The sequence below is a fragment of the Quercus lobata genome, chromosome 1 (assembly GCF_001633185.2).
Source record: "Quercus lobata isolate SW786 chromosome 1, ValleyOak3.0 Primary Assembly, whole genome shotgun sequence".
NCBI lineage: Eukaryota > Viridiplantae > Streptophyta > Magnoliopsida > Fagales > Fagaceae > Quercus > Quercus lobata.
The window spans coordinates 7,600,260-7,625,027 of NC_044904.1; the positions used below are offsets into that span (position 1 = coordinate 7,600,260).

General features: G+C 36.3%; 2 protein-coding genes across 18 annotated transcripts; both read left to right on the forward strand.

Moving 5' to 3' along the window:
* The first annotated feature begins 12,390 nt into the window (after window positions 1–12,390).
* LOC115976764 (putative disease resistance protein RGA3) lies at window positions 12,391–24,406 on the forward strand. Of its 17 annotated transcripts, none has more exons than XM_031098270.1 (9): window positions 12,392–16,260; window positions 16,530–16,565; window positions 16,726–16,822; window positions 17,775–17,857; window positions 18,805–19,223; window positions 20,162–20,363; window positions 21,875–22,191; window positions 23,231–23,425; window positions 23,889–24,406. In XM_031098270.1, the coding sequence occupies exon 1, from the start codon at window positions 13,762–13,764 to the stop codon at window positions 16,237–16,239; it is 2,478 nt and encodes an 825-aa protein (XP_030954130.1). In that variant the 5' UTR covers window positions 12,392–13,761; the 3' UTR covers window positions 16,240–16,260; window positions 16,530–16,565; window positions 16,726–16,822; window positions 17,775–17,857; window positions 18,805–19,223; window positions 20,162–20,363; window positions 21,875–22,191; window positions 23,231–23,425; window positions 23,889–24,406. The 17 variants fall into 17 exon arrangements, with proteins under 17 accessions (XP_030954137.1, XP_030954169.1, XP_030954130.1 ...); XM_031098293.1 differs by lacking the exon at window positions 21,875–22,191 and adding an exon at window positions 16,920–16,996 and having other exon boundaries at window positions 16,726–16,813; XM_031098349.1 differs by lacking the exon at window positions 21,875–22,191 and adding an exon at window positions 16,920–16,996 and having other exon boundaries at window positions 16,726–16,813; window positions 17,775–17,835.
* LOC115994500 (putative disease resistance protein RGA3) lies at window positions 12,561–13,557 on the forward strand. The gene is made up of 2 exons (XM_031118674.1): window positions 12,561–13,449; window positions 13,535–13,557. The coding sequence occupies exons 1-2, from the start codon at window positions 12,561–12,563 to the stop codon at window positions 13,555–13,557; spliced, it is 912 nt and encodes a 303-aa protein (XP_030974534.1).
* Window positions 24,407–24,768: the final 362 nt, after the last annotated feature.

Below are 24,768 nucleotides of genomic sequence, written 5' to 3' on the forward strand. Positions count from 1 at the left end.
GCTCGGCACAATAATATAGCATTTGAATCGATGACAACTAAGGCCAAAATACTTGCTAATAAAAAGATGTCACCACAACTTTAACAGAATTATTTGACATAGCAGTGCGTACCTATGAATAACGATACTTGCCCGAAACAATGCCGAGATTAGAATTGGATGCTCTATTCGGTGTAGGAAGTAATCATTCGAAGACATATCACCCGCAAAAATGAACAGCCCCCTTAGGCTACCGAATAGTGGAGTGCCCCACCATCATCCTAACACTTTTATTGGCCTTAACATTTTACAGTATTTGAGCCGGGAACTTTCCCCATCCGAGCAGTTATAAAACTTGTAATTTTTCTCCTCTTTTTTTTTTTTACTTGGTTTCCCCATAGGCTTGAGTCCGAGGACCATGCAAGGCCTTGGTTCTGTCCAAAACTTGTAAGATTTCTTTTTTGTACTTGGTTTCCCCATAGGCTTGAGTCCGAGGACCATGCAAGGCCTTGGTTCTGTCCAAAACTTGTAATTTTTTTCTTTTTTTTTTACTTGGTTTCCCCATAGGCTTGAGTCCGAGGACCATGCAAGGCCTTGGTTCTGTCCAAAACTTGTAAGATTTCTTTTTTTTTTACTTGGTTTCCCCATAGGCTTGAGTCCGAGGACCATGCAAGGCCTTGGTTCTGTCCAAAACTTGTAATTTTTCTTCTTTTTTTTTTTACTTGGTTTCCCCATAGGCTCGAGTCCGAGGACCATGCAAGGCCTTGGTTCTGTCCCTGGGCCCCCATGCAGAACGGGCCTGGGCCGCGAATTTACTGGGCCCACAAATTAAGAGGTATTTCCGTAGTCTTAGGTCACGCGGTACTTTTTGGCGTCCCAGTGTTCGAGGTGCGCCTTCACGAGACTCCTTTAATCCCAGGGTTGCAGACGGTGTTGGAAATCGAGCCGGAGACATTTTGTCTGTAGCGTTCCTTGGGACGCTGCGTGAATTAAATGCCACCACCTTATCTTTTTAAATAAATAGGAGAGAAAGTTGCTTTACCTACGCACAAATCCTTCAGTTTCCTCCCTTAGTACATCATGTTTGAGGCGAGGGTTGGGGAAAAGGAACTCTCTCCGCCACAAAGGCGCCGTGTCCTCCTGAGACTCAAGATAGTGAGGTACGGGCAAATGAGGCATAAATCCAAGGGAATATTCCGTTTCGACAGAGGGGAAAGGGCGTTTCTCCCTCTTTTAGTCAAAATCCGAAGCAGGTTCTGTTCATGCCAGAATTTTGGTGTGTCAGAAGAAAGATTCTCCGCCACCAGCACCTCTGCCTTGTTGCAGGCAAATTTTTGGTGAAGGCTACTCAACTTCCGGCTCCCTGCACCTTTCCTTCAGCGGTGTGAGGCTCAAGTTGGGTTCTTTGGTTGCCTGAGTTATGGGCATGCAAAAGCATTGAGGAAGAATAAGGTCTTGAAGCAGTAGCCAACCTCTTCCTCTGTGCTACCTCCTCGGCTTTATCTTCACTCTCTTGTATTTTTCTTTACTTACGTAGTTAGCTTTAATGTAAGCTTGTTTCAGCTTTTCATTGTACACTGTACTGTTCCTTTGTCTTAATAAAAGATGTGTTTATTTCTTTATACATACTTTTCTTCTCTGCAACAACTACTTTGTGCATGAATATTAAATGTAAGCTTGCCCTTAATGATATTCCGGGCAGAAAAATGCCTTAACACAGATTCCTACTGGTTTAAACTCACAAATATTATCAAGTATAACAAGGGTAATCCTCAATAAATTAAACTCTTGGAACTAACCGGGATAACCGCTGAGTGCTGCGCGATGCATGCTAGACCAATGTCCGAGAACGATAAACTCTAAATAATTCGTCCGAGAGGGTAGCCGAGTAGCGAGGGACTTTGATTGTGCTTTTGGGTAATATCTTGCACCGTATCGCATCAACCCCTTTGGTACTGGGGATCCGAGGGTAGACCGGGGAATCCGTGCGATTAAGGGATTAACCCAACTGTTAACGAGGAGTTCTCTTCGGATGGATTTTGAGGTTTATGTGCCATAGTTTTTTTTTTTTTTTTTTTTTTAAATAGTTGGTTTCCCCATAGGCTTGGGTCCGAGGACCATGCAAGGCCTTGGTTCTGTCCAAAACTTGTAATTTTTCTTTTTTGTACTTGGTTTCCCCATAGGCTTGAGTCCGAGGACCATGCAAGGCCTTGGTTCTGTCCAAAACTTGTATTTTTCTTTTTTGTACTTGGTTTCCCCATAGGCTTGAGTCCGAGGACCATGCAAGGCCTTGGTTCTGTCCAAAACTTGTAATTTTTCTTTTTTGTACTTGGTTTCCCCATAGGCTTGAGTCCGAGGACCATGCAAGGCCTTGGTTCTGTCCAAAACTTGTAATTTTTCTTTTTTGTACTTGGTTTCCCCATAGGCTTGAGTCCGAGGACCATGCAAGGCCTTGGTTCTGTCCAAAACTTGTAAGATTTCCTTTTTTTTTATTTGGTTTATTTTTCGACCATAAGCCCCTATACCAGGGCGGGGAAAGTTAAGGCCGGAAGCCCCTAGAGATGCCCACGCCCTTGGCACTGCAGGGCGTAGCCCCTAGCAGAAGTTTACGCCGGAGCAGCAACTGTATGTCGCCGGAGACGGAGGAAACCCCAAGAATTTCTGCTTGCTAGAGAGTTGACTCCAACGCCACCTGCGCCAACGCGCAAGCTTTCCCACAGACGGCGCCAATTGTAAGGACACGATTCTTTTGCGGCCCAATAATGATGTTGGGCTCGCACATGAAAGATCCCTCACAATATGATTTGTAGAGAGTGGGCTTGAAAAGCTAGCCGTTGGGCACGGGGCGACGTTCCGGTCTTGATTTTAGAGGAATTCATATAGAAAGAGGAGTTGGGTTTGAACATTTAAGCCCTACAGTGTCGCATCCTATGGGGTTGGACTCCTCGGACTTGATCCGAGGATCATTAAGGTCTTACCCCGATTACCCGACGGTGGGTTTTTCTGTGATGTGCAGGTGTTCTCCTGATGTTTTCCCCCATGGAGTCCCTTTTTTTGGAGGTGGAATGGGCTCCCCTCTCGATTTACTTACTTTTTTCCTTTATACTCACCTGCGTTAGCTGTCCTTCGTCCACGTGTAGGGTCAATCTTTACAAGACTGATATTTGTCCCATCAGTCTAATCCCAGAATTGTTGGGGATGATTGATAAAGTTGAAGAATACGGCTCTGCTAGGTGCAGAGTCTTATCTGGGAAGGGTCATAAGGGTAACTTTCCCAAGATATTTTAGGTCTCTTTTCAAGTTTAGTCCTATACCAGTTTTACCCCTTTTTTCCGATGAGATTTTGGATCTGCCGAGGACTGAACTGTCCTCGGCTGTATTCCAAAACTGTCTTGTACTCTGTGTTATCGGGCTTAGACCATAGCTCTCCTCGGCTTGGGCCTTCGGACTCTCCACGAGCAAATGTGTCTGGCCCATAAATTATTGGGCCCCACAATAACAATACTCTTAAAAGAATCAATGATATTGTTAAGGAGGTAAAAGTGTAATTTTATAAAACAAAATTGCCAAAATTAGTACAACATATTTAATAACATTTTAAAAAAAAATTGGGGCAAGTCCAACCATGGATAATAGTATTGCAATTTGATTTCACTTTCACCTCCTTGATTTTGTCAAGACAATTTTGGAATTTAAAAATGGTAGAAGGTGAGGATTATGAAAAGACATTGAAAAGTTTAGATTAGTTTAAAGATGAAAACCACATTTTTGTTCTTATATTTTCACGTGATTCTCATTTTGGTTCCTAACTTTTATTTCCACCACTTTTAGTCCCTATCCTGGAAAACGCATCTCATTTTTGTCCATGCTGTTACATCAGAGATGAAAAATGTACACGTGACAAACGGAGTGCACTGTTGGCACACTAGAAACTGACATGGCCATTAAAATAATAATAAAAAATGTTATTTGACATTAAAAAATGCCACATCAGCATTTAAATTTAAAAAAATCAATTTATTAATTTTAACTAAATAAAAAAATTAAAAACAAAAATAAAAACAAAAAATTACATTAATTGAGATCTAAGTGTGTCCTGAGCAAAAACAATAGGAACACAAACCCATATTTAAGAATACAAAATTAAAATTCAAAAATCACAAACCCAGAAACACAAACACAAACCCAGCAATAGATCAACCAAACCAAACACAAAAGCAACAAACACAAACCCAGCAACTGATTTTTCTTGTCAACCAAACACAAAAACAACAAACACAAACCCAAACATCAGTAAGAATACATACACAAACCCGGCAATCCATCTTCAGAAAACCTAAAAAACCCAAATCCAAACACAAATTCATACAATAACCCATAACATATACTCGAATCAAAGTTTCTCAGTCCACATTTCATCATAGACAAAGTTGATTATTTTACAAAACACATCAGACACAAATTTCATTATTTTACAAAACCCATCAATGTTTAGAGAAATTGAAAAAAAAAACATTGAATTGGGTCCCTCTGCACTCTTTCTGGTACGTGTACAGCTCGCTCGTCACCTCCACCACCTTTGATCTGAATCAATCACCCTCCGAGTCGGCTCAGTACAGCGGGGTGCGCCTCGTTGTGGAAGCGGTACACTGCGAGAGGCTGGTTCGCGATGATGCCGGAGGTCCCGTTAGAGAAGTTTCGGGTCGGGTCACAGTTCTTCGTGGTGACGCATTAGCACGCATTGGTCATGATCAAGGATCGGACTCTGTGGAGGAAATTCAAGCTTTTGTGTTACCGAGACGACGAGTGTTTCCCTGAAGAGCACTATTTTTCGACTTTGCTATCAATGGCGGACCCCAATGGGTTATTGAATGGGGCTTACTGGGTTTTTGAGATTTGATTTTGATGGGGGTTTGATCATTTTGATGGATTTTTGGGGTTTGATTTTGGTCTATGGGTTCCTTCTTTTTCTTTTTTCTTTTTTTGTAATGAATTTATGGGTTTCTCATTGAATGGGGTTTAATGGATTTCTGGAATTTGATTTTGATGAGGGTTGAATTTGTGTGAAGAATTTGAGTGGGTTGGAGAAATTGTGCAATCTATGGAGTTTGGCAGAAGTTTTGGTGGATGTTTAGCAGAGATTTTGTGGCAGTGGCGGTGGTTTTTGTGCAATCTGTGGTTTTTGGTTTTCAATTTTGAGATCTTAAGTCTGGGTTGGTGTTCTTAGTGTTCTTGTTCAATATACTTTTAGATCTTAATTCATGTGAATTTTGATTTTTATTTCTGTTTTGATTTTTTTTATTTAGTTAAAATTAATAAATTAATTTTTTTAAATTTAGATGCCAACGTGGTATTTTTTAATGCCAAATAAATTTTTTTTTATTTTAATGGTTACGTCAGCTTTTAGTGTGTTAACAGTGTACTTCATTTGTCACATGTGCATTTTTCGTCTTTGATGTAACTAGGGGTGGCAAATGGGGGGGTTGGGTCATAAATGGATTGGGTGTGTAATTATCCATTTATCCATTTATGACCCGTTTATATATTAATTAATTATCTATTACCCGTCCAACCCATTTAATTAGTAACCTGTCCATTTAACCCAATATGATCCAAATAAATAAATAACTTGTTAAAAACTTTAAAAACAAAAATTAAAAAGTTCAAAAATCACTTTTACTGTTCTTTCCTTTCATTTTCCCTTCACAAAATACATTTCTCAGCAACCAAACAAAGCCACACACAGAGGAAAAAAAAAAAGACTTTTTTTTTTTTTTTTCGGCAACGAAAGAGTTTGAGAAAATATTACCTAAAGAAAAAGAAAAAGAAAAAGGAAAAGAAAAGAAAAATAAAGCTTTCCCGAGAAACAAACATGGGGTACGAGGGAAGAGCTTCTGCTAGCTTGTGTCGTCCACCGTTATGGCACGGAGAGTTGAGACTCCATCTCGGTGGAGCTCCGAAAGCGAAGCACCACCATGCTCCACCACGTCCTCACACCTCATAGCTGTAAACAAAAGTACCACTCATAGTGCGTTTCAGTTGGGATTCCTTCAAGCTCGTCGGATTCCGACGCCGATTCCACAAACAGCTTCCTCAACGGTGACCGGAGACTCAAAGAATCAACCTTGGACTTCAAATCTCCGTCATAATTGCCACCGAACAAAAGATCTCGGTTAAATATTAGCCGGATCTGACCGTTAACGAGAACATCATCTGCCGATATCGACGACCCATCTGGATTCGTACAAGAAAACGAGAACGCCGGCAAACATAACCAGCTTCGCCGGAGACGAAGTTGATACACTACCTCTGGTGAACTCCGAATCCATCCCCATTCTCTCTCTAGAATTTCCTTTTGTTTGGTTACTGAGAAAATCTGAAGGAAAGTGTTTGGGATTAGAAATCTAGAGTTTAAAGTGTTTGGTTACTAAGAAAATCCGAAGGAGAATGAGACTGAGCTTTTTATTTAAGTTTTAGATTTTAGAAGGGTTTGGGTATTAGTGGGTTTATTTAATTTTAAATTTTAGATTGGTTTAGTGGGTATTAGTGGATTTATCCATTTAGACCCATCTAATTAAATAACCAAATGGATCTTTATCTATTTAACCCAAATACTTAAATGGGTTGGGTTAAGACTTATCCAAATAAGGTGGGTAATGGGCGGGTACATAGATATGGATAAAAATTGCCACCCCTAGATGTAACGGCAGGGACAAAAACGAAACGTGTTTTTCAGAATAGGAACTAAAAGCGGTGGAAATAAAAGTGAAATCGGATGAAAATGTAGTGACGAAAATATGGTTTTTGCCTAATTTAAATTGTCTCCCAAAAAAATCAAAGGCATGACAAGGATGCCTGTCAAATAAAAGAGAGAGAAAGAATACCATCAAATTCCAATTACATACTAACAAAAATAAACTAAATGTTAGCGACAAAACAAATATCAATTCCAAGAAAAATGAGATATGTCATATGTTCGTGTGTGACTGTGTATGCCAGTGAGAAAATATAAAATTATCTCATCAATGCCAGAATAGCCTAATTATCATGGAACACACAAGTTCTACCATGCTTATGCTTTACTTATCAACCAAATGATGGGTTGGTTTATGAGTCATGGCCAAAATTATACAAAAAGGTGAATTTTTTATCCATTTCGAGTATTGCTAGTAAGGAATGAGAGATATGTGAAGATAGATTTATAGGATTTAATGGAGAAAATAGAAATAGGTTGAAAGTGTTTTATCTGACACCATAAACTTCAATTTTGGGTTTTCAACTTAAGAGCATTAGCATTGGAAAATTCCAATGCTACTCTATTTTACCATTCTAAAAAGTCACTTTATCATTATACTATATCATTTTATAATACCTCCAGCATCCTAAAACTCTATTTTTATTAAAATATTATTTTTAACCTTTCTTTATTATTTCTTTCCAACCGTTTTTCAGGTTCATTTTTCTGGGCTTTCCAACAGCCATTTTTATTCCTCTCTCTCTCTCTCTCAACCTCTAGCACCGGTTCAACACACAACACACACACACACCCATGATACATCGATCAACCTATCCAAACCCATCACCACACCCACACACACACACAAACACAAACCATCAAACCAGTAACAAAGCCACACACACAAACACAAACACAAACCATTAAACCATCAATAGAGCCATACACACAAACCGTCAAACCAGTTGGAGCCAACAACGGCCACCACACCCACCACCCAAGCCACCGATCAGCAAACCCAAGCCACTGATTTGAAATCCACGCCGCCGATTTGAAACCCAGGCCACCGATCAAAAAAATCATCACCGGAGCAAACTCATTAAAAAAAAATCATCACTGGAGCCACCGGAGCAAACCCATTCAACAAAAATCATCAACGAAGCCACCATCGGAGCTACCGATGATCAACCCAACCAATCCACCCACCGATCAACAGATCCATCGTTTCAAACCTACCATTAACCGATCCTAGCCCACCAATCCAAACCCAGCTCGCCGATCCACGCTGATCCAACCTCCAAAATCCAAAACCCAGGGGATGGTGATGAAGCTTCAGAGACGAGAGAGCAGATGGAGAAACAAAGAAGGAAGAGAGAGAAAAGAACAGAAATAATGAGAGAGATGAGAGACAGAGGAGAGAGAGTCAGAGATAAAATATTAATTTTTTTTTTTGCAATATTGCTACAGTGCAATTCTAAAGAATATTCATTTTTTTTTTTTTTTACAATACTGCTATAGTGCAATTCTATCTTTAGAATTGCAATGTAGCAATATTGCAAAAAAATTTGCAATACTTGCCTTTAAATTTTCTGATGCAGATGATTTTAAGGCTGCAAATGCCAAATTTCTCATAGATATGGCATTAACATTAGAGAATGCTAATGCTCTAAACATTTACTCCTCTCTATACTAATTTAATTTCGAAAAACAATTCCAAATTATTCCTACAATAAGTAAACAAACCATTTAGCACAACATTCCATACAATACAAAACTTTTGAGGCATTTTATCAAATACAAATCATGTATTATTGTTCCAACCACTCCCTGTATTTATGTGATCAAATAGCGACCCAGAAATAAATTCAACCATTATGTTGAAATTTTCACAAAAATAATGGTTTCTGTGAAAATTTCGGTGTGAAAGGACTTTTCCTTAGCTTTTATGTTCCAGTATTTCATCCTTATTTTCCTTCGTTGGATCAAAGATAGTAACTATACACTCAATTATTGAGCAGTACTACCACCGAGCCTGTTGGTCCAAGTGATACCTAATCATGTCAGTGACTTTAGCCTAAGAAGTTCTAACCCTGTATAAACACTTACCCAACAAAAAAGAAAAAAAAATTATTGAGCAGTATTGGGGCCATCTTGCCTTTTTCTTTTGTCTTCACAGAAACCATTATTGACTGGTGGAGCCGTTGTTTACATTTATCTGTTAATTTCTAAGTGGACTTTGTCTTTACATAACTAGCCAGTCTTCCTTCACAGCCACTTTAATCTTCCTCCTCTCATATCGTAAAAGAGATACAGAAGAAAGGTACGAGAAGAGGACCACATTCAATTGAAAAGATAAATGAATGGGGCCTTATGAGAAGAGGACCTTGTCCGATATCATAATGCATTCAATTTAAAAGATAAATGAATGGGACCTTAAGTATAGTAGATTAGAGATTCAGCTAAAAAAAAGAAAAAAAGAAAAAACAAGTATAGTAGAATAGAGTTATTGACTTTATGTTTATGTCAGTATTGCACCTGTATTTCAAAAAAAAAAAAAGTATTGCACCTGTATTTCAAAACTGTACCTTTCCTTTTTATTTTGTTAACAAAACTAATCAATTTAGGAGCAATTTTTAATGACCCCTGATAATTTTTCAAAGTCCTCCCTTTCCTCTTATTTTTGTTAACAAATCTTTATTTTTATTTTTAATAAATATATTGAAATTTCATCGTATAACAACAAAAAACTTTACTAATTAAATTAATTGAAAATTACAAAACCAACTACCTGAAAATTACAAAACCAACTTTGATGTAACGGTCTTTAAAGCAACAAACTCAGAAAGTGTTGGCGTGATCATCAGAGATAGCACTGGGAAAGTAATTGGAGCTTTATCTCTTCCAATCCTGATCTCAATCAGTAGTTGAGTTGAAGGCACTTGCTTGACAGTTCAATTTGCTTGGAAAATTAGATTAAGGAGGGTGACTTTTGAAGGCGACTTATAGTTATTGCTTGTGGGGATCCCAATTTTTTGCCATTTGGAAATATCATTGATGATATTCAATATCAGTCTCTGCTTTTCAATTTTCAGATTTTTGTCATGTTAAACACAATTGTAATATTGTGGCTAATGCTCTAGCAAAAAAGGCCAATTAAACATTGTATGGGGCTGCCCTGAGGATATTGCCCCTTAGGTATTATTTGATGTTCATTGAGTTTTATGAATAAAGCCCCATGCTGTTCCTAGTCTGGTTTCTCAAAAAAAGAAAAAAAAGAAAAAAAAAGAACCCATAAAATGTACAAACACTCATTTTTCATTGAATGAGAACTCTTACCTATTTAGGCAAGAAAAGAAAAAGAAAAATATATACATTAAAGAAAAATATAATAAGAGAGAACACTTAACTATTTCTTTTTTATGGTAAAAAGCTCCTATTACCTATTTCTAATATTTCAAACCTAAAAATCAGTCCGTAGCACACACTGCTACTACCCTGCGAAATCTCACATGCTTTTTAGTCGCTTGCCAAAAACTGACAGAGAATGAAGGTTAAAAAAAAAAATACGCACGCACACACATATTTGTGCATTAATCGTAAAGAAATATACTAAAGTGAAATATGCACATAAATTGAATCCAAAAAAAGAAAATGACATCCACTTACATGACAATGGTAATGAAGGCACAAATTTTCCCTGATTTTCTTCCGGTATACCACATGAGTTCATCACTTTTTTAAGATAATAATGAGTTTAGTATAAAAAAATTTATTAATTCATTTTTATCAGCTATAAAACAGACAAATAAGTTGATTAGTGATATGATAATGCTATAGTAGTACCGCAATTTAATTTCACTTTCACCTCCTTGATTTTGTTGAGACATTATTAGAATTTAAAAATGATAGAAGGTGAGGATTATGAAAAGACATTCAAAGGTTCAAATTAATTCAAATTCCAATTACATACTAACAAATACAAAATGAATGTTAGTGACAAATATATATATATATATATATCAATTCCAAGAAAAATGAGAAAATGTCTGTATGTTTGCAAGTGAGAAAAGAGAAAATTATCTCATTAATGCCAGAATAGTCTAATTATCATGGAACATATAAGTTCTACCATGCTTATGCTTTAGTTATCAACCAGATGATAGGTTGATTTATGAGTCATGCCCAAGATTATACAAAAAGGTGAATTATGGGTCTATTTGAATTGAACTTATTGTTGCTGAAATAATGACAGATTTAATTTCCTAACAAGAAGAATTAATTATAATTCCTTGACAGATTGTCCTAGTAATGAAAGAATTTATGAAGATAGAATCATACTAGATTTTAGAAATATTCAGAATCTCATTTACCTTGATAGATCCTATTATGACTACTCTAATATTATTGCTACTCAGCAAGAGCACAAAAGTGTACAAAGAAAAGTTTGTTTTATAAATTTTGTTTGTTTTATAAATGTTTTTATTGTTTTTCTTATAAAATATTTCAAAAGAATTTCACAGAAAGACATTGACAGAAGAATTTCAAAAGAAGTTTTTATTTGTTCCAAATATAATCCTTTTCCAAAAACCCAATTGCAGACAACCATGAGTAAAAGATTTTCTCGGAAAGACAAGGGCAAGGCACCAGCGGTGCAACCCAAAGGTACCCGAAAACCTTCAGTAAAAATTTTGGATATGCATGAAGGCGTCTCTATAGAGACAATATCCCTTCAAGATATGTTGCTAGCAGAGGCAATGTATTCATGTGGTGATGAAAGTGTAATTTTGCAAAAAGTGCCCGACAGTGATCTTATGTTTCAAGACGGAGAATTTACAGACCTTCCTCTTCATATTAAACTACTTCTTGATAATTTACAGACAGCATTCACTCTTAGACCGAAACCCTTATTCCAAATGACCCTTTAGGCTTTGGAATTACATCTTGTTAGCACCGGGGCATTTATTGAAGCACTTGGTTGTCAACTCCCTGGCAAGGAGGATGGAGATTCAAGCTCCACAAAGACAGAACTATAGTCTCTAAAAAGCTATCTTATGGAAACAAGCTTTTCAAAGCTCCACCCTAAGATTCAGCAAAAAACGAGACTTGCTATTAGAACCTTACCCCCTGAAATCCAACTGAAAACTAAAAATACTGTAGCAAAATAATTTTTAAATGTGTGAATAGTGTCGTGGGATCCATTTTTAATATTTTTTAATGAATGAACAGTGCTGCTATAGTGATAAACAGTATGTAAACAGTAACGAAACAGTATATGAACAGTAACATTTGTCTCTCCCTTAAACGCGTGAAAGCAAAAAAAAAAAAACAAAGTGACGCGGGATTCCTTTCTGCTGAATCCAAACCCACACTAAATGTATTTATTTATTTCGAGTATTGCCGGTAAATAAATTCAACTTTGATGTTGAAATTTCTCAAATTCCTACCAAAATACTTAGAATTAAGTAAAATTGGCATCATGTCTGTGAAAATTTCGGTGTGGAAAGACTTTTCCTTAGCTTTTATGTCCTAGTATTTCATCCTTATTTTCCTTCGTTGGATCAAAAATATTGACTGTACACAATTATCGAGCAGTACTCGGGCCTTCTTGCCTTTTTCTTTTGTCTTTACAGAAACCATTATTGAGCAGTGGAGCCGTTGTTCACATTTATGTGTTAATTTCTAAGTGGGCTTTGTCTTTACAAAACTAGCCAAGTCTTCCTTCTTCACAGCCACTTAAATCTTCCTCCTCTTATCAAAAAAAAAAAAAAAATCTTCCTCCTCTCATATCTCAAACTACTCTCTATCAGCTAAGCTTGCTACGTTTTCTTTCATCCAACAAGAACAAATGGCCGATGCAATCCTCTATGGCGTTGTGCAGACGATCATTGAAAGCTTGGGCTCTTCCACTCTCAATCAGATTGGATCGATCTGGGGTGTCAACGCTGAGCTCGAAAAAATGAAAAAAACTATTTCCACCATTCAAGCTGTACTTGAGGATGCAGAGGAGCAGCAGGTCAATAACCACCAAGTCAAGGATTGGCTCATGAAGCTCAGAGATGCAGTTTTTGATGCGGATGACTTGTTGAGCGAGTTCTCCACTCATGTGTTGCAGCAAAAGGTGATGGATGGCGATAAAATTGTAAAGAAGGTACGCACTTTCTTTTCTAGTTCAAACCCAGTTGTTTTTAGTCTTGGGATGTCTTGCAAACTAAAGGCTATGAGGGAGAGGTTTAATGATATATCAAATGATAAGGACCAATTTCAGTTGAAGTTAGAGACACGAGTTGTGAGTAGGGGGAGGGATCAAACTCACTCTTTTGTACCTGATGAAGAAGTTATCGGGAGAGAAACGGATAAGCAAGCCATCATAGATCTGTTGTTGGACTTTGATGTGGAAGATAATGTTTCATTCATATCGATAGTGGGAATTGGTGGGCTAGGAAAAACCACACTGGCCCAATATGTATTCAATGATAAGAAGGTCCAAACTAATTTTGAATTGAAGATATGGGTGTGTGTCTCTGATGTCTTTGACATTAAAACAATTGTTGAAATGATAATTGGATCTACAACTGGTAGAAAACCCGTAAACCTAGACATGGATCCATTGCAAAATGAACTTCGTAGAACTCTCAACCAAAAGAAGTACTTACTTATATTGGATGATGTCTGGAATGAGGATAGTGAAAATTGGCATAATTTGAAAAGACTTTTGATCGGTGGTGCAAAGGGAAGTAAGGTAGTGATAACTACACGAACCAACATGGTTGCGGAGATTACTAGTACTATCTCATCGTATTTTCTAAAAGGCTTGTCAAGGGATCAATCCTGGTCATTATTGAAGAAAATGGCATTTAAAAAAGGCCAGGAGACCATCAATTCTAAACTCGAAGCAATAGGGATGGATATAATAGAAAAATGTCAAGGAGTACCTCTTGCTATAAGGACGATGGGGAAAGTCTTATTCTTCAAAAAAACTGAAGATGAGTGGTTATACATCAAGAACACTAAACTCACAGATGTAACTCAATTAAAAAAATGGTATTATGCCGATTTTAAAATTGAGTTACGATTATCTCCCATCACATTTAAAATGTTGTTTTGCATATTGTTCATTGTTTCCCAAAGATTATTTGATCGATAAGTTGACATTGATACAATTATGGATATCACAAGGTTTTATCCAATCATCTGAGGAGGGCCATGAACTAGAGCATGTTGCCAATGAGTACTTCATGGAGCTACTTTGGAGATCCTTCTTCCAAGAAGCAGAAGAAGATGGAGGCGAGAATAGAAGGTTTAAAATGCATGATTTAATCCATGATCTTGCACAATATGTATCAGAGATTGATTGTACATTGGTTGATTCCAATGCAAAAAATGTGAAAGAAAAAGGACACCATCTATCGTTTCCATTTTACAATATTTCATTCTTTGAGGAAAATTTAAGCAAGTTGGTTAAAGCAAACAAGATACGAACATTTATGTTGGCGTACAAAAATCGGGCCTATGATCAGGGAAGAATTGAAGAATCAACTCTCGAAAAACTTATTTCTAGTTTTAGATTCTTGCGTGCATTAGACCTACATAGTTTAAATATGAAGATGTTGCCAGATACCATAGGTACTTTGATGCATCTAAAGTACCTTGACCTTTCCTCTAATGATATTGAGGTTCTCCCTAGTTCTATTACAAAATTGGTGAATTTGCAAACATTAAAGCTCTGTGAGTGTGAAAAGCTTAGGGAGTTACCGGTAGATATTCAAAAAATGGTCAGCCTCAAGCACCTTGACGTTTCCTCTAATGATATTGAGGTTCTCCCTAGTTCTATTACAAAATTGGTGAATTTGCAAACATTAAAGCTCTGTGAGTGTGAAAAGCTTAGGGAGTTACCGGTAGATATTCAAAAAATGGTCAGCCTCAAGCACCTTGACGTTTCCTCTAATGATATTGAGGTTCTCCCTAGTTCTATTACAAAATTGGTGAATTTGCAAACATTAAAGCTCTGTGAGTGTGAAAAGCTTAGGGAGTTACCGGTAGATATTCAAAAAATGGTCAGCCTCAAGCACCTTGACGTTTCCTCTAATGATATTGAGGTTCTCCCTAGTTCTATTACAAAATTGGTGAATTTGCAAACATTAAAACTCTGTAAGTGTAAAAAGCTTAGGGAGTTACCGGTAGATATTCAAAAATTGGTCAGCCTCAAGCATCTTGACTTAGAAGATTGTAAGAATTTGACTCATATGCCACATGGATTAGGGCAATTGACTTCTCTTCAAACATTAAAATTATTTGTTGTGGGTAATGGTTCTTCCAGTGGACTAGTAGAATTAAACAAGCTAAACGACCTGAGAGGAAATATAGAGATTATAAATTTGGCATGGGTAAAAGATGCCACCTCAGAATTCAAGGTTGCAAATTTGAAGGAGAAGGAACATCTCAGTGGATTGAGATTATTTTGGAATCCGGAGGGTGATGATGGTGTAGATGCTAGTGATGATGAAAATTCCGTGGAGGGTGATGATGGTGTAGATGCCAGTGATGATGAATTTCATTCCGTGGAGGGTGATGATGCCAGTGATGATGAAAATTCCATGGAGGGTGATGATGGTGTAGATGCCAGTGATGATGAAAATTCCATGGATAGCCTCCAACCACACGTGCATTTAAAATATTTGAAAGTGGACGGGTACATGGGTGTGAGAGTTTCAAGTTGGCTTTCATTCTTAACAAATCTCGTTGATTTATATATAGACGATTGTGAGAATTGCCAATATTTGCCACCGTTGTATCAACTCCCATCTCTCCGAGAACTAAGTCTTATGAATATGGATGGTCTGGAGTACATGACAGACGGGGATATGAATGATGAGATATCTGCTTCACTGGCATCACCATCAACATTTTTCCCATCCCTTCAGACACTCGAACTCATTAAATGCCTCAATCTAAAGGGATGGTGGAGGAGTGTGGATAAGGGGAATGAGGCAACAACGACATCAACAATATCATCATCATCATCAACTAATCACTATCACCAACACATACCTTCCTTTCCGGGTCTTTCTTTTTTATGGTTGGATAATTGCCCTAAGATGACTTGCATGCCGCTATTTCCAAATCTAGAAGAAAAGCTTATTTTGGAGAATAGCAGTTTGAAGGCATTGGAAGAGACAATAGAGATGAATAATAGGGGAGGAAGGGCTTCTTCATTTCCGTCCTCTTCCTCTTCCTCTTCCCCCTCCTTCTCCCCTCCTCTCTCCAAATTAAAGGAATTGAGTTTGCGGAAGATACAGGAGTTGGAGTCTCTGCCAGAGGAGTGGTTTAAAAACCTAACTTCTCTTAAGACATTACACATTTGGGGGTGTCCCAATCTGACGTCACTTCCCGAAGGGATAAGTCACCTCACCTCTTTAAGGGGCCTGCATATTTGGGGCTGTCCCCAATTAAAGCAAAGATGCGAGGAGGAAAATGGAGAGGATTGGGATAAGATTTCTCACATCCCACATCTTGACATACGTTGAACTACTGCATACGCTTCCCTGGTATGTTCTTCACTCTTCTCTGATTTTTTTTTTTTTTTTAAATTTTAAAAACTTCTTTTATAATTTCAGTAATTCCAGATGCAAGATTTTGAAAGCACAAGCAAAACCAAAATTAAAAAAACTCTATAATTTCTTTTTCCACACACAAATAAATAAATAACAGAACTTTACGTTTTCTTTTTCTTTTTCTTTTTCTTTTTCTTCGCCTAGATATAGCCTGGGCCTCATTATATGGGTTTCTGATTGTGTGATTGATGCTGAAATTGCAGAAAGAACAACAGGATTTCAAATGGGAAGAAGAAAGCGTATGTATTATATAAGCAAAACTCTACATTTTTTTAATTTGTTTTGATTTTAGTTGTTTTTACGTAAAAATATGAAATTTTATATAAATCTTTTCTGGGTTTCATTTAAAATATGCATTTTCTTTTCTTGCTGGGTTCCATTTTATGGACATGTTTGCAGTTATTCTTGACATTTCAGAAGTTGGTACACAAAATTCTTCCAGACAAAAATGGCTGATTCAGACATGGATGATGATAATGACAAAAAAGTAGCACCGGTGCCTTTTTTTTTTTTTTTTGGGGGTGTTGTTGCTAAGAATATGTTTTTGATCCGTGTACTTCTGTTAATAACCTCCTCCTGCCCTGTGTGATCAGCTGTAGGATTATTAGGATTACAACTGTGGCTTTCTACTTCTTCAGTGTGCTAGAACTCCTGTTTCAACCTTCTCTTGGTAAACAAGAGTTGCCTTGTGAAGAAAAATATTGACCTATTGTGTCTACTGGCAAAACTAAAATTTTATAGTTTACAATAATAGCTTGGTTCACATGGGTACAAGAAAATATTTTGAATTATTGAACTAATGAATTAAGGAAGGGCATACTATCTACGGCAAGATTAATGTTACTGTGTGTTTTAGGTAGTATTTCCTTTTTTAATGTCCCTGTAGTTCTAAACTTGCTTGTACCTTCTTGCTTTTGTGTTGCAATATAAATCCATAGACCATTTCCAATGATTTCAGTGTATCATAAACTTGATTGTACTTTTGGAAGAAGAGATCGCGAGTTGGTCACTACTGACATCAGGCATCTTGCTGCACTAATAATTAGGTTTAAGGATTTCTAGGTTGAGATTGGGCTTAAATAATCACGGATATGGTTATAAACTCTAGAGAACAAATGCAAAAAGGATAGTTTAAAAGAAGAGGAAGAAAAAAATAAAATAAAACACAGAGAGAGAGAGAGAGAGAGAGAGAGAGAGAGAGAGAGAGAGAGAGAAACGAGATAAGATTGCCTCAGAATGAAAAGAAGGCCTTTTTAGAGTTTCAGCTAGAAAATAATTACTAGATTCCCTATTGTCAGTAGGGTGCAACCACTTCAAATTCTTAAGTATTGATGTTTTTAGTTATTTATCCATAACTAGCATAAAACATCTGCATAATGTTTTATTTTATTATTTTTATTTTTTTCTTCTGATGTTTTGAAAAATTTAATTACTATTTCTATATGCAGAGATATTTTGAAGCGCAAAGCAAACTTTTGAAAGGGTGTCAGCAAGAACAGGGGACAATTGGTAAAAACTTCTCACATCCTAGGTACATGATTATTTGTTTATTCTATACTGTTTTCTTATGATGAGAAACATCTCAGTTGATCTCATATGCAGAACCAATTGATGCTTATTCAAACTTTAGGGCTCTATAATTGTGCAACAAGTCAGCTAATGAAGCATAGGGAAATCATGGTTTTATAGCAAAAAAAAAAGAAAAATACTTTTTTTTTGGTTGCATCTAAGGAAGGGAATTTGGATCCTCTATGAATCAAAAAATAAAAAGTCATTTACCAGAATTACCTCTCAATTTGCCCAAAAAAGGTTGAAAAGGAAAAGTAAAAAATTGTTACTTCTCCTTCAACAAGTCATTTCTTCTTTAATGGTAATGTTCATACTTTATTGGTTCTCTCTCACTTTTCCACTCTGTCTCCCATAACCTTGAAAACCTGACCACTCAATGGCAGTGGCTTCATGTAGCTTATCAATTTATTTCATGCGGGATTTTTGAAAGAAAGTTGCATTGTTGTGTTTGGTTGTGTTTGTTGTAATGTGGCCTTATGGGGGATCCCGTGGCATCAGTGCTTTACAGCCCAGCCAACTGATGCAAGTCTACCAATGCATTGCAAAGCCCCTCATGCCCACTTGCAACACGTATAGATGTGGGGCTTTGCTCTGCTGCCATTGGATAAAGACTTTGATGTGCCTCTTCCTAACACCTTAAGGTTTTCAGAGCACTAGTTAGCATTTATGATCCCAGTAATATTGGTTTGAATTTGGATGATAGTTTTATGAATATATAGCTAACACTTGAATATTTGTTTATCTGTCAGTATATTTTATTGATGTTTATCAGAGTGGAGCTCTTTCTTTGTTTGCGTGTTTCTGTGTAATTTTCTATGAGTGCATTTTTTCATTCTAATATGCTATTTGCTCTTTTTCTAAATTCAAGAGCAGCATTTGTGAATCTTATATTTGTTACAAATTTTGTAGAGAGAGGCCTATGAACTGTGAAGTTTTGAGAAGAGTGTGATTTCCAAGTGCAGTGGTTCCAAGCGGAAACCTTCTAAAACTGGTTTCATCATGGGCATTGAATTTGAGAAACAAGACAGCGACATCATTTCAAATTTTCTTGAATTATTGGGCTTTGATGATTTAATTGGTTTCAAAAGTTCTATGGAAGAAGAATGCCAAGGTATTGATGAGGCAAGCTTGTGGTATAGGAGGAGAATTGGGTCAGAGATGATGGGATTTAAAGAGAAGACAGCCCCCTCATGACTGCTACCATGTTTGAAAGCAAGGGTATGTTGAATTATATTCTGGAAACCAGTTTTATTGATGTTAACCAGGCTTCTGGTTTGGACGGGTTTCTGCACTTCATTTTGTTGCTGCTGTGGACTTTGCTATTTAAGGTGAGGTTATTAAACTCTTGCTTGAAGTTCTCTGCACTTCATTTTGTCTTGTTGCATACTGTTGATTATGTACACACCTTGTTCATTTTAATCTTGCTATTTCTTTTCTCTATAGTAAATGTATTTAAATAATATTGTGTAATAGAACATGTATTGGTGTGGATTTGATTTCTATAGTCATGCATTTTGGATATGCATGACAGGAGTGCAATGGTTGGTAACATAAAATTATATTTTTAATAAATTCCTTCTTTTGTTTTAATAAAAAATAATCTCTTTCCCTCTTCCTCATAAGATAAGAGAAGCTGCAGAAAAAAGAGGTGGGGAAGAGAGGGGGGGGGGGGGGGGGTAGAGGTCATACACTCATACATTAGGTCCACCATGTGATGGTAACTTGGAGTTAGAGAGTTAGAGATAGATTTATTTTTTACATTCATTAGTTTAATAACTGATGGATTCATAGAAGAACATGTGGCATCTTATGTTTCATGGACAATAAGAATTGGTGATATGAACCCATGGCTGCCAAAATAGCAAAGTTTAAGGAATCAAAATAGCAACCCCATTTCAGTTTGGCTAAAAATTTACGAGGCAAAAACTTTAACTTCTTTCAAACAGTCCTAACTTTTTTCTAATATAAAAACCAGTTGTGTAACTCTTTAATAATTGTCAGATAGATAAATAATTAGTTTTTGAGTAGTTGGAGGTCAGGATTTTCTCAAATTAACCTTATCTTATCTTATTTTAATCTTTGTAATCTATCCAAAGCCAGCCAACACTGTCAAGGACGCAGTCCTATATGTACAAAAGTGGTATTAGAGTGTGAGGATGGACAGAAGAGTGTAGTTTAACAAAATGTCAGTTCTCTCATGTCTAAGTCAGTAATAAATGCTGGAGAGAATCACAGAGATTTAAGCTTGAGGCTTTCTCTTCCACAGGAAAGGATGGAGAAGCACACTATGCTGCTTCTAGGAAGCACTCAGGGAAGAGGACAGCAAGAGGGAAATCACTGTGATCATGGCATGTATTGTAGAAGAAGATGGAGAACTCATTATGGATTTAGAGCAAACGATGAGCAAGAGACACCAGGTATCTCACTGCATGCCATTAGTGGTGACCAATGCACCCAAGGCGATGAAGGTATCTGGTTGAATTAATTAATAAGTCTTGTTTGGAATGTGGCACTTACATAACATGGATTTTTTTTGTCTTTGATGTAGTCTTGACCTCTTAAGGATAGTTAGCATATCATTAAATCATAATGCCTCCCTGGACAATCAAACGTTTTATATCTGTTGAAAAAATAAATTAATTTTGGAGCTTTTTATTCACAAGTACAAGAATTCATTTTTCTGATTAAAAATTTTTATAATTGAATGCCTCGTAAAAGCAATGAAGATAACAATAGCTTGCAGTTGGGGGAAAACAAATGGTACTAAAGAAATGTGTTACCGGCTTTAATTAGATCGTAAACAAGTCCCTTGTTTTCTATGAACTTCTTGTTTTTATGTCCATCAGTGTCATGAAATGTGGAGTGCCCCTTGTGGAAAAAATTATTGCCTTGAGAAAAAAATTTTGCAAGTTAAAAATGAACACCAAAACTTTCTTTCTCCAATGTTCTCTAGAAGAAGTTATTCAGAACCCAGGAAAAAAAAAATCCAACTTTGGTTCAAATTGAAGGTGGTGATATTTCCCTTTTCCTCTAGAATTTTGAAATTGGTATCCGTTGATTAACTAGAGCATTGGAGAAAGCTTCAGCTTTTTCCTCCTCACAGGGGAATGTGCCATTGATCAGACTACTTACATTACTGAGTTTGTGAGTTTTACATTAAAGGAGTGGAAGGATACGATCAGTCCATTGGGAAGGAAAAGAAAGGAAAGAATTTGTAGTGTCCATTTTATTGTGTTGTTCTGTCAAGTTGGTAATATTTTCTTGTCATATCAATCTTTTTCAACAACTATGAATACCACAAAAAGTTATGGAGGTCAACCCAATTAGTGAGAGAAATCATGTGTTCTGAATATAAGATGAGGTAAATTGATGGTCAATGAGGAACAACCAATCAAGGTGTTTGTCATTGAGTGATCTTGGAATTTTTTTTACTTCTTGTGTTCCATTTTAAGTTAATATTAGATTTGTATGTAGTATGTTTGCAACTATTTTTGACATCTGACAAGTTGGTACGTAAGATTCTTCCAGACAACGGATCCATTTCATACATGGATGACGATGAAGAGAGAAAAAAAAAAAAAAATTAGCACTGGTGTGGTTTTTCTTCTCCAAGTTGGGTTTTTTTTTCGTCCTCTCTTTGGCTAAGCATATGTTCATAATTCGAGTACTTCTGTGTTTGCCAAAATTATTATTATTTACAGTATATTTGATGAAGACGTGAAGTTTTTTATTATTGTAATAAAGCATTACTTATTAATTTATAGAAGGGGGGAGAATTAGCTCACATACAAACCTGCTCCTTTCCTGTGTTTTTCTTTCTTATTTTCCACTTGAGTTCAATGGCATATTTTGCATGAGTTGGCATGGTACCATCTTGATAAGCTTTAGCATCATTAGGATTACACTATAGCATTTGACACCTTCAGTGTGCTAGAACCACTGTTTAGTGTTCTAAACTTGCTTATTTCTTCTTGCTTAGGTGTTGCACTACGAATCCACAGACCTTTTCTTATGATTTTGGGGTATCACTAACTTGATTGTACTGTTTGAAGAAGAGATTGCAAGTTGGTCATTAATGACATCAGGAATCTTACTGCAGTAATGATTAGGTTTAAGCATTTAAAGGTTGAGATTAGGCTTAAGAAATAGCTAAATGTGCTTAGAAACATTGTAGAACAAATGCAAAAAGGATAACACAGAAGAAGAAGAAGATAGAGAGAGAGAATATTGCCTTGGAGTTACAAGAAGGCCTTTTTGAAGTTTTGACTACAAAATAATTGCAAGAATCTTTTTTCAGTTGGGTGCAACCACTAAAAACTCTTAATTATCCATATCTTGCTTACATAAATGGCGATTACATCTGCATAGTGTTTATTTTTCTGCTGATGTTTTGGACGATTTATTTACTATTTCATACTTGATATGCATAAATATTTTGAAACACTCAAAAAAAAAAAAAAATTTTTGAAAGGGTGCCAGCAGGAAAGAGAGGACAATCAGTAAAAATTTCTCACCTAGAGTTTGGAGGGAATGAACCTGTCCATCAGACTTGGTGCTTTTTCAAAACTTTAGGACTCTGTAATTGTGCAACAAGCTAGCTATTGAAGCATGGGGAAATCAAGGTTTTATAGCTTACAATCGTAGCTTGGTTCAAAGAGTCGAAATTATAAAAGTAATGAACAAAGGAGTATATATATGACAAAATCAAGGTTATATTGTCTTCTAGGTTCCATCCAGAGGTGACTCCTTTCCTGTCATCCTTAAGAGTTCTAAAATTTAAGATTTCTTCTTGATTTTGTGTTGCGTTAAAGATTTATAGGCCTTTCCCAATGAATTTGGATCTCATAACAGTGATTATAGTTTTAGAAGAAAAGAATGTGAGTTGGTATTAAACGGCATCTGGCTTTGTTCTACCATAATAATCGGAAGTGTTAAGGATTTTAAATTTGAGATTGGGCTTGAGGAGTAGCTGGTTCTGGCTAAAGTTCTGCTGAGCAAAGACATATATATGTTTGTGTGGGGTAGTTGTAGTGCGTCTAGATTCCTGAATAATGGTCCTTCACTTTTGTCTCTGCATTTGTTCAAATATGTTCTTATGCTGTGGCCTGTTATATCACTCTAGACATTATGTTGTAAGGATTTGGTAATTATGTTCCAATGCTTTGGGCTGTTATGTCTATGACTCATGTCCCTAGATTTGTTCATTATTATATGTTCTTATTTTGTCACCAGTATTTATTCTTATGCTCTAATGTCCTCCATCTTGAGATCAACTTGAGCTTTGGTCTTCGATTAAAAATCTTAACTCTAATACAGGTATCTCTTATTATTGTAGGTAATTTTAGCTTTACATAAGAAATTACAGCGAAATCTGCTGGAGCTACCGGCATGGATTTTGTGTCCAAGAAATTGAAGAAGAAATATAACATCACCAGCATGAAGCTGCTTATACATGGGCAGATTCTATAAATGGATGGGAGTTCCTTCCTATGCATTCAAGTGCAAGATATGCACATTATGTTACAAACATGTAAGCATGAATTACAATTTTCCCTACTCAATTGATGATCTTGCAATGCATTCAATTCTTTCGTCTTGGTTGGCTTTATAATTAACACAAATGAGTGGTGTGTATTAGAGATCTTTCCATCTTGTTCTCCAGTGGGGAGAAAGTACTTCAATTTAGCTACAGAATGCACTTGCATGATAAAATTTTTATATTTCCATTTGAGTTCGTAGTTAGGTATTGCCTTTGTCTCAATTAATAAGTAGGACTTATTTCCATAAATCATTTTTTTTTTTTTAAAATCATCTGTTCTCACCTAAGGAAATTAATCTAAAAATAACATGAGTGCATTTTTTGTTTCTAATTTGCACTTGCTCTTCTTTTTTTTTAGTAGACAGTAATAGCATTTGTGAATATTATACTTGGTTCAATCTTTGTAGAGAGAGACTGTGTGAATGTCTGAGAAGAGTGTGATTTCTATGTGCAGTGATTACGCGCAGAAACCTTTTGAAACAAGGTTTCATCATGGGCAGTGAATTTGACAAACAAGCAGTTTGCAAAAATCTTTTCAATTTTTCTTGAATTATCAGACTTCGATGATTTAATTGGTTTCAAAAGTGATGCGGAGAAAAGAATGTCATGATATTGGTGAGGCAAGCTTGTGGTATGGGAGGAGAATTGGGTTCAAAGATGATGGGTTTGAAGAGAAGACAGCCCTCATGACTGCTACCATGCTTGTAAGTGAGGTTGTGTTAAATTATATACTGGAAACCAGTTGTTGCTGTTGTGGACTTTGCTATTTCAACTGAGGTTGTTAAGCTCTTGCTTGATGCTTCTGCACTTCATTTTGTATATTGTTGCATACTGTTGACTATGTACAGTACACCTTGTTCATTTTATTCCTGTTTTTTCTGTCTTATAATAGTAATTGTCTTTGTGTAATATTGTGTAATAGAACATGTATTCGGGGTGGATGTTTATTTCTATAATCATTCATTTTGGACATGCATGGTTAACAGAAGTGCGATGGTTGGCTACATATAAATTATAATTTTAACAAATTCATTTTCTTTTTTCATTAAAAAAAAAAAAAAAAAAAAAAAACTCTTCCCTCTTCCTCATAAGATAAGAGAATGTTGCACCATGTGTTGGTAACTTGGGTTTGGAGAGGTTTATTTTTGACATTCATAGTTTAATAACTGTTGGATTGGTAAAAGAATGGATGACATTTTATGTATCACGCACACTAAAAATTGGTGATAAGAACCCATGCCAGCAAAATAGCGAAATTTTAAGGTCTCAAAATAGCAACTCCATTTCAGTTCGGCCATAAATTTACCAGTAAAAACTGAATACTTCTTTCAAAG